This window comes from Python bivittatus, unplaced genomic scaffold (assembly GCF_059951505.1).
Source record: "Python bivittatus isolate LINGU-HERP-01145 unplaced genomic scaffold, Pbiv_v1 ctg000570_np1212, whole genome shotgun sequence".
Lineage (NCBI taxonomy): Eukaryota > Metazoa > Chordata > Lepidosauria > Squamata > Pythonidae > Python > Python bivittatus.
Window position 1 is genome coordinate 24,824,502 of NW_028277097.1, and position 16,193 is coordinate 24,840,694.

At 45.7% G+C, this 16,193-nt stretch overlaps 1 protein-coding gene across 5 annotated transcripts in view; it reads left to right on the forward strand.

Annotated features, from left to right (window-relative positions):
* LOC103065994 (protein unc-13 homolog B) overlaps window positions 1-16,193 on the forward strand; it is a 169,828-nt gene that overhangs the window by 46,610 nt on the left and 107,025 nt on the right. For 2 of the 5 annotated variants that reach the window (XM_088152678.1, XM_088152682.1), the window contains exons 8-10: window positions 4,486-4,521; window positions 13,472-13,682; window positions 15,383-15,508. In XM_088152678.1, coding sequence (XP_088008804.1) covers window positions 4,486-4,521; window positions 13,472-13,682; window positions 15,383-15,508 — 373 coding nt within the window. The remainder of the gene's footprint in view (window positions 1-4,485; window positions 4,522-13,471; window positions 13,683-15,382; window positions 15,509-16,193) is intronic. The other 3 variants (XM_088152679.1, XM_088152683.1, XM_088152681.1) reach the window with 3 other exon arrangements.

The window sequence follows — 16,193 nt, forward strand, 5'->3', positions numbered from 1 at the left end:
GGTTGCGAGTTTTGTCGCAGGCCTGGCCTTGGGGCTCAAGACCTCCCATCCTTGAAGCCTAGATTTGGCAGTGGGGGGCTTTGTTCTATGAAAAGACCACCGAGAGTTTGCAGATGGTCAAAGATCCAGGCCCCCCGCTGTGGCACAATGGGATTTATTTGACCAAAAGCAGTACCACCATTTGTTCTAAACTTCTTTGGGGGAATAAATAAGTACAGTTTAAAATCTTGCTTAGACCTGAGGAAGGGATGTTATATTATCTCTTATTTATTCAGAGGACCAGATGATTATGAACCATTTAAACTTTATTTAACAAGAGCATTGTACGAAGAGTGGGTATGAGATATGTGCTGTACCTGTTTAGAGATGCATTCAAGCAAAACGAGGCACTTCTTTGCACCACGGAAGGGCTACGAGTTGCTCTCTTTCCTTCTGTATATTCCGAGGTCCCTTTTCCTTCCCTGGCTCTTCCGTGAACTCTTGGGCCCTTGGATTGACCCTGGGGGTGTTGGGTTCCAGAGCAGGAGAGGTGTTTTGGACCTAGCACGGGGTTGTTGGGCATACCCAGGGGCTCCTTAAAGAAGCTGTGGCTTTTCTGAGATTGGTTTATTTATTCATTTAAATGATTGATAGAGCCTCCCATCTCACAGCAGTGACTCTGGGCAGCGTACAAAGATTAAAACCGCCATAACAATGTGTAACCCACAAGAACTGTGCATCCCAGAAAATACAGGGTGCTCAGTCACCTCCCCTGTAACTGACACGTGTATTTCTTTGGGGTGGCACAGCTACTTCTTTGAGTTGCTCCTGACAGGGACAATGCATGCGCCTTTCTGACTTGGGATCCCTCATGCTGCTTATAGAGCTGTTCCTTCACCACACTACCCACACTTTGAACTTACAAATCCTGTTCCTCCCAGGCCCTGAGGGAGATGTGACTTTTCTGGGGTTGGTTGCATTTGTTCCTTCAGCTGCTACTGAGGAGAAAGCTTTACCCCATCTTAGCAGCTTCTGTTGGAGGACAGGAAAGGAACAGCCTGGCAGGTGGAGATTAGCGGGCTGCTGTGTTGGCAGCAAAGATGATGCTGGGCACGGCAGAAGCTAGAGTTGGGAGATGCCTTCAGTAAGGATAAACCTGCTTTGCAAAAAGAGAAGTCACTGTACTATTCCTTTTAATTGGTGTTTCCAGCTTGGTAAGGAAAACTGCTCCTGGCTCCAGAGGCATGCTACCAGGGAGATGACGTTCCCTGTGGCCATCTTTGGGGTTTGATATGACACTGATGTTGCTCAGTTTGGAGAAGACACGCAACTTCTGTCTCGTGTGGACCCCTTTCTTGCCTGATGGACCCAGTCATTGATAGCACAATAAGGTTCCTCCTGAAATAGAAGAAGTAGGGTTGAAAGGGCAGTTGGGGTGCCTCTGCTAATCAGCTGGGGGGGTTGGAGTGAAGTCCATTTGGGTCTGTTAGGAATCCTCTCTTCCTTAGAAGACGGGCGTGGCCTGCCACTTCTTGCAGTGGATTAATACCAATGGACTGTGTTAGCTCAGTGTCATCTTAACTGCGGTATGCTTGAAGTATGCCCAGCTGCTCCAACTCCTGGCTGTAACAGCCAATGAATCAACTTCCATTTATTTGTTTATTTAACCAATTTATATAGCCGCCCATCTCGCCACAGGCGACTATGAAGTTATTCCAATCTCTAACCTAACTTCCATCAACACATTGGGTGAAGGTTGGGTTTGTTCAGGTTTGGGATAGAGCAAAATCCTCCGAGAAACTAACAATGCAGAGGTTCCCTCCCTGCCCCATGACCAATTCCCGAAGTGCTAGTCCAGCACACTGTGATGGCCTGGTCTAGCCACAAAGCACACTGCTTCCTGGCGGGCCCTCAGGAAGACTCTGACCAAGCCCCAGGTGATGACTCTTAAAAGATCCATCTTGGGTTTCTGGTTACCTTCCTACTGGCTGAAAATGAATTATGGTTGATCCTTCAAATGTAGGAAATGGTTGAGTGCCACTCCAGCTTTACATCCTCTGATGAACATTTAACCCAGACTGTACTAAAGAGGGTGATTATATGATTCAGACAAAACAAGTCACAACTGCTTTTAGTGAAATAGCTTTGATTCTGGGCTTATTTGTTTTTAAAAGAAACCTACCGTTGTTACGCTGACAATCCATCTTTTCTTCCCAGAGTATTTTCACCTCCTTTCTTTCTTTCCAGTTAACCACTGTGATGAAGGGAGTTAATAATAATCGTGCCATCAGTACAAGCTGTGTTCTTCACTTCGTTTTTTTGTTTCTGGAGTGTGTTTCAAACAAACAAATGCAGACAACCCTGTTTGCCAGCTATGAAACAAACAAGCAACCATAGTGGGGCAATGATTATTCATTCATGTATTAGCTTAGAGCCCCCCTTTCAGTAAGAAGCTCACAATGATGTATTTAGGCTTCCTCCTCCAATTTTTGTCTGTAACAAGGCCCACAAGGGGCAGGATATGACTAGCAGTGAGTGAGTGTCAGTGGCTGAGGGTGGACTGGGCTGAACCCCAGCCCAACCCGTTATCCACCAAACCAGCTGGCTGTCTGAGCGTGGACTTCTGGGCTCAGAGTCCAGGGTGCGAACCCTCCTGCCTCCTCTACCACACTGTCCGTCTTTCTCTACCCTTGGTCCTGAGAAAAGAAAGCTGTTTGCCACTGTCGCTTCTTCGCCATCAACTGTAAGTTCAGAAAGCAGGCAGGTTGACATTACCTTGGTCATCCTGATATTTAACAATACCCCAAATATATCACTTTGGGTCCTCTTTCCTTTCAGCTAAGAAAGCGGTATCCTGCATGTTGCAGATTGTACAGTAAGCATTTTGCCTCCCAGTGTTGACTCCAGCCCTGCCATTCCTATATTAACTTATATAGCAAAAAGAAGTTAAGCAGATACCCAAAACACTTAACCAGGGACCTCTTTTCACGAGGCGCTGTTTTATTGTTTCTCAGGTGAGCTGAAAGTTGCTGACCTAAATGCTTGCTAAGTTACTCCTGCTTTCTGCTGAATTGGCTGAGTTAGGCCACTGATTTTTAAAAAGCCTCTTTTTACCCACCAGGTTGCTAGTCTCAATCAGCAGGTGGTGGGATTTGGGTGGAACATCTGTCTTTGCTGCTCAGAGACTGTCCTCTCTGGTCTTGGCGCATTATTGTCTTGTGCTTCTGGTTAGTTCTTGGAAATGTTCAAGAAGCCCGTTATAAACGTCTTGTAAGTTACAGCCTCATCTTGGAGAAAGCAGAATCTTTTCCAGGAGAAAATATGAATAGTTTCTAAGTGTTTGGGGGGAAGGAAGAGCAGGTGCGGACTTATATGGAACCAGAAGGGAGGGGCCTGCTATAGTTAGCCCGGGTGCCACATCCACTGAAGAGGTCTCTCATCCGATGAAATCCGTGGTCATGAAATAGTAGGTTCGAACTGATGTCTTTTTCTCACAGCTTGCTTTTTGCATTTTCTGTCCATCTGCTGGAGTTGCTCTGATTGGGATTCCTGCCCTGAGCAGAGGTTGGCTGCAGCGGCTTCCAGGCCTCTTCCAGCTTAAGGGAGGGACCGCACAGCAAAAGAACGCCCTTCATCCGTTCTTCGCCTGTCACATTTCATTGACATGGAATCGTTTAGAAATGAGTCACAACTGTTCCCCAAATCCTTGGACAAGCTCACAGAAAATAGGGCACAAATCTGGCAGTGAAATCTCTGAAGGACCGGTGCTTGTAAAGCTGTTGCTTATTTGATTCCTGGAAGGATGGGCACGCGTGGCTGTTCCACGGTTAGGTGAAAAGCATAGGGCACAGACAGTGCTTCTGGGCTTCCTTTGGGAAGTTCCTGCCTCCAGATGGGGTGGGGATTAGCTTTGAAAGCAGATTTGGAGAAGGGCAAGCTCTGGCTCCTGAAGGCACTCACGCCCTGAGGCAGTTCTCATGGGCTGGAGGGATGAGGAGGGAAAAGGCAGGCAGGCAGGCAGGCAGGCGGAGGCAGGAGGGCCTGGCCCCCTCTGGTACCTGCCTCTTTGAAGACGAACGGGAAGAAGCTGTGCCAGAAAAGGAGGGCTTCGTCCAAAACCGGAGGATGTGGCATGGTGGACTGGCCGTGTCAAAACTTCACGCAGCCGTCCTCACAAAGCCTGCAAATCATCCAGCGGCTCGTCCTGGCTTAGGGCCCCAATCACACACCTTGTGCTTTTCTGCTGAGCGAGCAAGAACTGGGGGAGCCGACCGAGCGGGCATAAAGGGCCATTGGAAGCATAATGTCAGCACTTGACAGTTACTGCTTGTTTTCAGTTGTCTAAGAAGGCTGCCTGAAAATAGCCTGAACATTAAACATGAAATTAAAAATGTTTATTTCTTTATTTCATTTTCATCCAGTGATGATATTTAAGTACCCTTCTCATTGCTCTTCTTTTTCTGTACCTTTTCTGTTTCTGTTTTTGCTTCCATGTGTGGCTTGCAGGCACCTGGAGTTATTTCAGCTGGGGAGAAGAGCAGAGTATGTAACACCTTCATTTTTTCTTGCTTGCCCTGTGGTTCTGAACTGCCTGGGCTCCAGGCTGAGGATATCTGGCTTATTCATGCATAAGTGGAAGATGGGCTAGATCTGAACAGCACTTACTATCTGGGCTTTGTTAATTTCACCCTTAAGGAACTGAAGAAGAGGAGCTTTCTCTTGTCTGTTACCATCTAGGGATGATGGAGATCTTTATTCCTAGGAATGCGAGCAAGCAAGGGAATGGGCATATGTTCGGATCTCTGTTGCTCCTTGCCCAGGAAACCAATTATTGTGCAAAATAGGACCCACTTCTGACCCAGACTGCTGAAGTTCTTGGTCCCCCATTTGAGCCTGATGTGGACTCTGCTCCCGTCATGTCTCTGGGCCTCCTTGGCTAGGAGGCCATGTGGCATTTTTCCATCTGTGAGAAATAGGACAGACCCTGAAACCTCTCCCTTGCAGGTACATTGTAGAGATGAAGCACCCTCTCCTGTTCACGTTGCAAGTTCTCAGCAGCCCCCGGTTCCTTGGGTGTTGCTCCCTTGCCTGTGAAGAATCACTGGAAATTGCCGCTCTCTGCCCTCCTGCCCTCCCCCCTGCCCCTGCCCCCTCATCAGCATACCTCGCAAAGCCTGCCCAGCCAAGTGGGACTGGGGAAACAAGGCTGGTCTTGACTGCCTGCAGTTGGCTTTTTGATCTGGGTGGGGTTTCCCTGCTATGATAGGTCTGCTGTAGTCCTGACCTGGCTGGGAGAGGCTTTGCAAGGGAGAGAACTGAGGTCTCATTCTGTCCCCTTGTCTCTGGCCAGTTTACCAGTTCCTATGTGTGGATAACTGAGCCCATCCTGGTAAGAAAGGCAGCCTTTAGATTGGCAGTTGAAGAACACCTTTGCTTTGCATGCACTAAGACACGTTTTCCTTGTAGGAGCTTCACTCTGCCTAAGGCAGATCCCCTTGCTGTTCAGAGCCAAGATCCTGACCCACCAATCTATCCATATGGCCACTGTCTGCTAACCATTCCTTGTCTTCTACCACAAAGTCCCCTGGGCATTCAGACCTTGGGTGGGAATGATCCCACTTTGGCCACAAACCCAGTGCTAACAATGCAGTGGTGGTGTGAAACTACCCTAGTTTCAGGTGGTGACTTGGACATTTTCTTTCCATCCTACATGGAAGATTGTTCCTGCCTCAGTTGCAGCTTTAGCTACTCACCTCCTCTTTCTTTCTTTTTCTCTCCTTCCAGAGAAATCTCTTCAGAAGCCCCCTTGCTGGCACTTATGCATGAATGCCAGACTATCTTGCCAGACGGAGCTGTTTCCCTTTCCCCAAAGTTTGGCCCCTTTGACCCCTCCCCAGCCCTCCTCCGCTCCTCAGTTTTCCGGTGTGGAGCCTTGGGGTGGGGGGGGATACTGGTGTGGGGAGGAAGAACAGAACTTGGTCGATTATGGAGCAGGATGCTATAAGAAGCTAAGCCCGTCTAAAACTAGCCTTGTCAGCTAGTTTATAATTTGCCTGCTGGAAGGAACACTTTGAAAGTTACTCTGCCTTTGCTTTAAAAAATAAATCCCAGGGTTGGCGTCTTGAGAATGGTGCAGTTTCTGTGCAGTTGGACAGCTACTTCACCTCTCCTGTCCAGGAGGGATGAAAGTGCAGCAGGGGCTCTGGCGGCATTTCTAATGAATCTTCCATGAAGAAGAGCACTCTCCCTCATCCAGACATCCTGGAAGGGGGCTCGGGGGCTCTCGTGACCCAGTCAAGTCATTCTCTTTATACATCGCTCCCCCCACTCCCCCATGCCAGCCCTTGGAACGTGGAACAGTATGTTGTTGTTTTATAATTTTTATTAAGAGTAGTTACATAAATAAAAGACAAATACAGAAATATATAAAGAAAAGAGAGAAACAAAAAGAGAAAAAAGTGCAGAAAACAGTACAGTTAAAGAAAGAGAAAAGATAATTAAAGAAGTGACTTCCACCCTTCTTTACAGCAGTTACAAACAAACTCATTATCCCTCTTCCCTCCTTAACATTACAGTAATCCCTTCAGCCCCTATTCAGTCCTTTTTCAGTCATTGAATCCAAAAATCACCATTTCACTTTTTTCCATTTTCTGCAAAATGTCCATAAAAGGTTTCCAGTCTTTTATAAAAGTACTTACTGTTTTATTCCTGACCAAACAGGTCAGTTTTGCCATCTCTGCTATCCATTCCTCCATTGTGGGTATTTCTCTATCTTTGTGCATGTAATAATCTTGCTGCAGTTACCATATATAAAATCAGTCTTCCACAAGTCTTTTCTGGTTGACTATCCACAAGTCCTATTAAGAAAAGTTCTGGTTTCATTGCAATATTAGCCTTCGAATTCTTTGTATCCTCATACGTATTTGTTTCCTTTTTTTTTTTTTTTTTGCTTTTTCACAAGTCCACCATGCATGGTAAAATGTCCCTTCATGTTTTTCACATTTCCAACATTGACTAGAAGTACCTTTATACACCTTAGATAATTTTTCTGGTGTTATATACCAACAGTACATCATTTTATAAAAATTCTCTCTTAAATTATAATACAATGTGAATTTCAGTCCTTTTATCCACATTCTCTCCCCGTGATCCATCTGTATATTGTAACCAAATACTTAGCCTATTTTATCATGCAGTCTTTACTTGTTCCTCTTCTGTTTCAAATCTCAACAAAAGGTCATGCATTTTTGCAGTCACACATTCATTTACACACAATTCATTTTCAAATTCCATCTTAGGTTGTTCAATCCCCATTACTTTTTTATTTATATTAGGAACATGGAACAATATGTCATCCTCTTTGGTTTGAAACGTAGGCCCTGAAGGTGGTTTCTTCCCTTTTTATCTCCTTACAGTTGTGACAGTTTGGGGGAAATAGGACAGGTCTTACCTGCCTTTAATGTTCAGGGCAGCACTTCCTCCTCCTTCCCCAGAACTAGAGTTCAGCCATACTGCTGCACAGAATGCCTCAGTAATGCTTCAGAAGTGCTGCAGTTGGGAAGAGGGGAAGCTGGTGGAGCTGACTGGACCACTTCTCCAGGGAGGGGAATTTGGTTCAGCGGCTGCATCTACACAAGGGGAGCATCTGGGCAGTAGCCCAGGAAGGCTTTGTGCAGCCCAAGAATAATCAGAGGGCCTGCTCTCTGTGGCTGCTACAGGGCAGAAGTCTTTCAGCCAGTTGGTTGTGGCTCCTGAGTGGTACACAGATGCTGCCCTACACTTCAAAACAGTATCATATGCATTCCTTACTGGCTGCCCTCCGAACGTGTTGAATGGTTTTTGTTGTTATGTTTTTGGTTATTTTGTTGTATCGCTTTTTGTGTGTTTTAACTTTGTACACTGCTCAGAGTCACATACAGTTGCAAGAAAAAGTATGTGAACCTTTTGGAATTTCATGGTGTTCTGCATTAATTTGTCATTAAATGTGATCTGACTGTCATCTAAGTCAAGATTAACAAATATAATGTGCCTAAAATAATAACAACACAAAAACAATTCTGATCTTTCATGTCTTTATTGAACACACTCATTCAACATTCAAAATGCTAGTGGAAAAGTAAGTGAACCCTTGGAATCAGTAACTGGTTGACACACACACACACACACACACCCGCTTGGCAGCAATAACCTCAACCAGGCGCTTCCTGTAGCTGTGGATCAGACCTGCACATTGTTCAGGAGGGATTTTAGGCCATTCTTCCTGGCAGAACTGCTTTAGCTCTGTCATATTCTTTGGACGTCTCATGTGTATGGCTCTCTTCAAGTCATTCCATAGCACCTCTATTGGGTTGCGGTCTAGGCTCTGACTTGGCCACTCCAAAAGGCGGATTTTGTTTTTCTGAAGCCATTCTGTTGTGGACTTGCTCCGGTGTTTTGGGTCATTGTCCTGTTGCATCACCCAACTTCTACAGAGTTTCAGCTGACGTACAGACATTCTCACATTATCCTGAAGAATTTTTTGATACACTTGGGAATTCATCTTCCCCTCAATGACTGCAAGCTGGCCAGGCCCTGATGCAGCAAAGCAGGCCCAAATCATGATGTTTCCTCCACCATACTTTACGGTTGGGATGATGTTTTCACGATGATATGCAGTGCCCTTTTTACGCCAGATGTAGTGCTGCGTGTTCTTTCCAAATAGTTCAATCTTTGTTTCATCAGTCCACAAAATATTTTGCCAATACCGCTGTGGAGTGTCAGTGTGCTCTTTCGCAAACTTCAGGCATGCAGCAATGTTCTTTGTAGTAAGCAGCAGCTTCCTTCGTGGTGTCCTGCCATAGACACCCTGCTTGTTCAATGTTTTACGTACTGTAGACTCATGAACACAGATGTTAGCCAGTTCCAATGATGCCTTCAAATCTTTGGCTGTCACTTGGGGTTGTTTCTTTACCTCATTGATGAGTCTTCGTTGTGCTCTTGGGGTCATTTTGACTGGGCGCCCACTTCTTGGTAGAGTAGCCACAGTCCCAAAATGTCTCCATTTGTAGATCATTTGCCTAACTGGTGAATTTCTAAGGCCTTTGAAATCACTTTGTAACCCTTTCCAGCTTTATATAAATCAACAATTCTTGATCGTACATCCTCTGAAAGCTCTTTTTGGCAAGGCATGGCTCACATAAGCATATTCTTGTGTGGAACAAACTCAAAAAGTTTGAGTGGTTTTTATCAGTCAACGTAGCTCTAGTCCACACCTCCAAACTCATTTTCTTAACAAGACTCCAGGTATGCTAACACCTGACTCCAATTAGCTTTTTTGAGGTCAACTCAAGGGTTCACATACTTTTTCCACTAGCACTATGAGGTTTTTATGGTTGTTCTTAATAAAGACATGAAGGATCAGAATTGTTTTTGTGTTATTATTTTAGACACATTATATTTGTCAATACTCTTGACTTAGATGACGGTCAGATCACATTTTATGACAAATCAATGCAGAACACCATGAAATTCCAAAACGTTCACATACTTTTTCTTGCAACTGTATCTGAGATGGGCGGCTATATAAATTTACCCAATAAATAAATAAATAACATCAAAAGCCAACTAAGGGAAGTGGGGAAATTCTGAAACAGGCCTGTAACACCTCTCAGTGAAAATAAGGAAGAACTTGTGGAGTTTGTGGCCTTTGCTGTCTCTGCATTGTGATTTGCAGAGGACAGGAAATAAAAGATGAATTTGAAGTCCTAGTATAGGAAGGCAAATATAATTTCATAATACAAAGAGGTCTGGTGTGATGATTCCCATGATTGGATATAACAGTGCAGTTGTTTGAAAAGAAGTGAAATCACAGAAAGGAGAGGGTGCCTTGTATGTTAGAAACATCTGCAGCTGCTCAAAAATCCAAGTGAATGAACTTAGCAATTTGGTACAGAGCAACTGGCTTAAAATAAATGGAGGGATGAATAGCAACAGTACTGCTCTTGGTGTCTTACTATTACCCAGCCAACCAAGGAGAGGTAGATTATGTTTTCCAATAACAAATTTCAGATCTTTCAAGGAGGAATGATGTAGTGATGATGGGGGACTTTAATTATCCCTAGCGTGTGCTGGAGGCAAACTCTGCCAAGCACAGTCCTTCCAGGAAATTCATGTCTTGTTCCACTGACAATTTTCTCATTCAGAGGATGGAGGAAGGCACAAAATAATCAGTTACCCTTCACTTGATCCTAACCAACAAAGAAGGCTTAGTTGGCAAAGTGGAAGTAATACAAAGATTGGATGAAACTGATCATCCAGTAATGCTGGAATTCTTGATTTTAAGGGAACAGAACAACAGAAAATCAGATTTTTCGTTTAAAAAAGCAACTATACTGTGGTAGGGAAAACAAATAGAAAAAGGAGCACAAGATGAGTAGGAGTTCCTAAAATAGGATGATACTGAAGGAACAGTTCCAGTGAGGAAAAAATGGAAGGCAGGAAAAGAAGCCGATGAGGCTTCATAAAAAGGTTCTGAACGCACGTAGGAGATGAAAAGAGGGACAGGTCATAGCTCGGAACTGTAGAAAGCTAAAGCCCAGAATGTGCTGAGTTTGGTGGAAAATGCTAAGAATAACAAAAAAGGACATCTTGAAGAACTGAGGAAGAACCAGAAAAATGTTCTGTCTTTAAAAAGAGGGAAAAGGAGAATCTCCAGAACCACAGGCCAACCAATTTGATTTCAGTACCAAAGAAAATTCTAGAATTGGTAATAAAGAGAACAGTCTAGAGACACCTTGAAAAATTGATTAATTATCAGAAGTCAGCATAGATTCATGAAGAACAGGCATTGCTAGGGTAATTTAAACTATTTTTTTTTAAATCAGGCAACTTCCCTTGCAGATTGAGGGTATGTTGTAGATGTAATTTATCTTGATTTCAGTGAAGCACCTGACCGAGTACCTTAAGATGTTTTGATTAACAACTAAGCTTAGGATGAGTAAGGTAGCAGTTAAGAGATCATAATATCACTGGCTTGAAAATAATCATCAGCATCAAATGCTCCTCAACAGTTTTTTATCAGACTAGAGTGAGGCGTTGAATGGGATGCCACAGAGTTCAGTCCAGAGGCCTCTTTCTTCAATATTTTTATTAATGATTTGGATGAAGAGGCAGAGAGAATGCTTACCAACCTGGCAGATGGCACATATTTGGGTGGGTGAGCTAATACCCTGGAACACACACAATACAAATAGCCTGGAACACAATTCCAAAATGTTCTTGACTGGATAGAGAATTTAACTGAAAAATACAACATGAAATTGTAACACAGACAAGCCCCAAGTGTTTTACTTAGGAATCAATGAAATGTAGCGATACAGAGAGGGGAGTACCAGGTTTGCTGATAGTAGATGTGAAAAAGTATTGCACTAGGAATTCACTGCAAATTGAACAGGGAGCCAGCAGTATGAGGTTGTTGCAACAGAAGGCAATTGCAATTTTAGGTTAAATCAACAGAAACCTAATTTCCAAATCACGGAAAATAATAGTTTACTTTATCCAGCTTTAGTCAGACCTCACTCTGAATATCGTGTGCAGTTCTCAGCCCCACACTTGAAGGATTCAGATAGATGCTTCAAAGAAGAGCTGTGACGTGGCAGCTGTGCACACGGTTTGGCTACCTAAGGAAGCACGATCAGGCCCCTGGAATCGTAGCCCCCCGACGAGAGTGGAGGAGCTGGGAATGGTTAGTCGGTAGAGGAAATGCCCAACACGAAATGTGATAACGTTTCAAATGTTTTCAAGGATGTCACGGGAAAACAAGGGCAAGACCTTTTCTGCATTGTGCCTGACTGGGGTCATAAAATAATGCATTTAAGATGCAGGAAAGCAAATCCGAGCGAACGTTAGGAAAAACTCCCTAACGCAAGAGCAGTTTGGCAGCGGAAGCATGACCTGGAAACATGGCGGCTCCCCTTCACTGAGGCGAGGCAGCTCCTGTTGGGGAAGCCTTAGGAGAGATTCCTGTGCTGAGCAGAGGCTGGACGAGATGGCTGATGTGGCCCTTCAGGCTCCGTGATTCTCTGCCATGTGGGACCTTCTCGTTCTCCGTCAGCCTGGTCAAAGAGCTGCTGCTTTTTGAGGGCGGGTGGGTTGTATGTTACAACGGGTGATCTCAGCTGGGGTGCTGTTAAATTCCTTGACTTTAAATTCTTACACTGCTCAGGGGTTCTTTATTCACGCACTTGAAGAGTGTGCATTTGGGGAAGGGGAAGGGGAAGCAAAGCCTGCTCTATTTAAAAATATTCATGAAATAATGATATTCTTGCTGGAAGGAGCTGCCTTCATGTATAAGAAATAATTCCCTTTGTGTAAATCTGGAAATTTCTGTGCAGTGAAATTGGCCCCTTTGGTGGGAGGTTGGCAGCTCATTAAAAGAGCTCCGTTCTGGCAGCCTGTGGAGTGTAAGAGGGTGTTGTCCTCTGCCGGCATGGACAATCAGATTACTTCGGAGGGCTGTTTGAAGTCTTGTTAGAGACTAGAGATGCCTCACGCCTGCCTTTGAACTCCATATTAGGGCGCATCTTTTACCTCAGGGAAGTGAAGAAGAGTTATTTCCGTAGAATTAAATCAGTCAAGGGAGCCTAGAACCAAAAATGCTAGGAATCGCATTTCTCTCTGCGTCTAATGGACAGCTTTTACCCAAACATTGTTTTAGCCAATTCCGAGGGAGAAAGGGGTGCTGGTCCCGCCGTGCAAGATAGGAGGGGGAGGGGGGCAAATGCTTCCTGGCTTGGGCCTGTCCTTTTCGGATGATGCGCGGTCTGACCTCGCGTTCCCAAAGTCTCTTCTGGGCTGTGCAAAGATTGGGCCTTCCCTGCTTGCAAGGAGGAGTGGTGCCAGAGTCATCTGTGTTCCTTCTCCTCCCCCAGCAGTGTAGATGCCTGAAGGTTCACTGTCTGGCAGCCCCCCCCCCATGGGATTTAAGGGTCTCCTCGCTTGCTTTAAGGAGCACCTGCCAGGAGATCTCAGAATTGAAACGCTCAAGCACCCGCTGCCGGCCCACCTACCCAGAGCCCCCATTGGCTGGGGCTGGTTTGCCATCCTTGCTGTGAGGGCCGAGGAACGGTGGAAGGAAGCTGTGCAGTGCTGAAGAGCTCCAAAGGGGAAGGAAACCAGGGAGGCCCTGCCACTTGTCATGTACTCTTCGGCTTCTCTTTCTCCACAAGAGTCAGCCAAGTAGCGTTGCCTTCCCCTCTGTCCTCTCCCTATTTTTCACTCAGAATAAAGCCAACCTTTTGCCAAAGGTATTTCTCGAGATAATTAAGGAGTGAATTTGGCAGCAAATTCTCTAGCGCAGGACGGTCCCAAACTGTCCCATCTTAGCTCCTTCATCCTCTTTTAAGACAGGAGTGCTTATGCTTTACTCTGAGACTGGTTGGCGTGGGGGGGGAGTGTCCCTCTTTGAGTTGGGTTGACGGACATGCTGGCAGATCCAACATCTTCTGTCTCGCAGCTTCGGAAGACCATGAGAGTGCCGTGGACGACAGGGACAGCGATTACCGCAGCGAGACCAGTGCCAGCCTCCCTCCTGCATACTGCACCACCTCTCAGCCCAATGCTTCAGCACATCAGTTCCGCGTGGCTTCTCGTTTGCAGCAGCAAGGTGTCTGTGTGGAGCCTCTCCGTGGCTACGCCTTGGATGACCACGAAAGAACGGCTATTAGGTGCGTACTGTTTGAAGCCAGCGTCCCTTCCCCTACCGCCATGTGGATGCCCTTCTGGCAGGGGAAGCTGCCAAAGTGGGTCAAATGAGCTGCAGTGCAGCTGCTTCTCTCTGTGATCTGGCAGTAGGAGAACATTTTGACAGGCTATCACAGGAATTGCAGTCTTCTTAAGTACTAAGGAAGTTCTTGGAGCAAAGGTTTTCTGTCCCGTCTCTCTGCTGCCATTTGCAGACCTCCCAAGCTTCCCAGGAACACCGTCGGCAAGATGAGGTTGGAATCTTTCCTTTTGTGAACTTATAAAATGGGTAGATTCCCACCTTTTCCAGAGGGCTCCATGAGCCAACTCATATTGCTTGGGAGCCCCATAACCCTTCACGGAGACTTTTGGAGTTTGTGGGTTGAGAGGGTGGAGAAGACAGGAAATTGCCCCTCTGTCAACTTCCATACGTTTTGTTAGGACCGGTCGATAATGAACAGTTCCCATTACAGTAATATGCAAGCGTCCAGTTACAAAGAATTATTAGTTGACAACGTGGAAGTAATGCAAAGATTGGATGAAAGTGATCATCCGGTAATGCTGGAATTCTTGATTTGAAGGGAACAGAACTTCAGAAAAGCAGATTTTTTGTTAAAAAAAGCAACTATACTATGGTAGGGAAAACAAATAGAAAAAGGAGCACAAGATGAGTAGGCGTTCCTAAAATAGGATGATACTGAAGAAACAAGCATTCATAAGCAGTCAATTTGAAGAGCCCAGATTTTATCTTGTTTAGAAACAGCTTTGCAGAAAATGTCAGAGTTTCAGAAGGTTCCTTTGCGGCATCCATTCCTTTACCACTTGGGCCTTTCAGAAGACCGCTGTCCCAAGGATTCTGGGGCCAATTTTCAGTCTGTTGATGCCTCTGAGCAGTCAGAGGCTGGTTTTGAGTGCCTTTAGGTCAATAGTGACCTCTTTGAATTGAGTCCAGAAAGGCTAGAGCTGGGCAGTTTGAGCAGCCCACCCACCCCAGCCTGGCATTCTGCTTCCAAGCAGACATGAAGGGAAGCTTCAACCAAAAGCAGAGCAGATGTTCATTCAAAAGTGTGGGCAAGGTCAGAAGAATTGGATCTGAGAAGCTTCAATAGAAGAACGTCCTATGTGTCAGCCTTACCAGGTGGACCAGATAAGAAACATAACCAGATGAGCTAATTCTGCTTTATTGTACAGTAAGGCTACATTAATAGAATCTTGCAAATCTGATAGTACAATTCTCCCCTCCCCCCGTCCCCTTTACAGCCTGAGAAACTAGGGAGGGTCCCTCCTGAGCCTCTTGCCTTGCCCACTATCCAGCTGCGGGCTATGCCGTCTCTTACCTGACCGTTCCCTAGGCAGAGTCTCTGGGCCCCGTCTCCCAAGTCATTCCTACATCCCACTATGCTGTGGCTGTGACCCTCGAGCGGCCAGGAGAGAGAGTAGTTGCCCCGCTGTTATTCAACCTCCCAAGATGTGCTGACCCTCATGGCCCCAGTCTGTAAGACTGGTTTCCCCAGTCTTGTTCCCAGCCTGCCTTGTAGTCTGGCTAGACACCATTAACGCCCCGCTCAGCATCTCGCCTGCCCTGCAATTATTTTCATGTCCTGTCGTGCTGCTACTAAGCTCTCTCAACCTTCTGTGCTGCTTTCTGTACTTCCTGTCCCCAACTTGGCCTTGCCTTCTGAAGAAGATACGACAGCATAGACTCAACTGGGAGTGGCCGGACTGACCTGGAATCCGGATCGCGTTCTAGCCAAGTGACCAGTCGCCAGTTGTCGCTAGACAGCCGGCACTCCTTAGAGTTGTCGGATAGGTGGGTGGTGCTCCAGCAGCTTCCGTGTCTTGTGTCCTGTGGCGTGGCTTTGCTTGGGGGTGGGCGAGGGGGGGGTCCCGAGCTGTCCCTGTCTTTGCATGCCCTCATTGTTTGCCTGCCTTCTGTCAAAAGGCCGTGAGTGTAATGCTGCTGCTCCTGTAGGGTTTCTTGTTTAGAATTCTGCCTTGTGAACAGGGTCATTAATGATAGTTAAAGGTGGGGTGCAAATGGCCTAACACTGAGTGGTAACTTTAAATAGCAGCATTAATTCCTGAGGTCAGTCTTGCATTTTGACCTCTCATGATAAGGTGCTTGAGTGGAGATGTTCAGATGGTTTATTCTTAAGCATTAGTTATTATGCTTAATTTAATAACCTAATTAGTGTGCTTTACTATTAAAGTATATTAGTCCACTGCAGAGAGTGATGTGTGACAGGCTGGCTCTTTACTGACACTTTTAACAGGCAACTCCTATGTTTAATAAATGGTTCTAAGTAATATATCACTTTATGGTTATTCTGTTAAATTGCTGTATTGGCATAATGTGCCTTGCTCAGTTACTCTGCTGAGTTCTGGACCACCCAGCCCCTCTTTAGCTTGGTCTGGGGTGGAATTGCACCTGGGAGTAGAGCTCCACTCCAGGGAATGATCCTGCTGAGGGAGCAGGATGCTCTTTTCCATCCTGT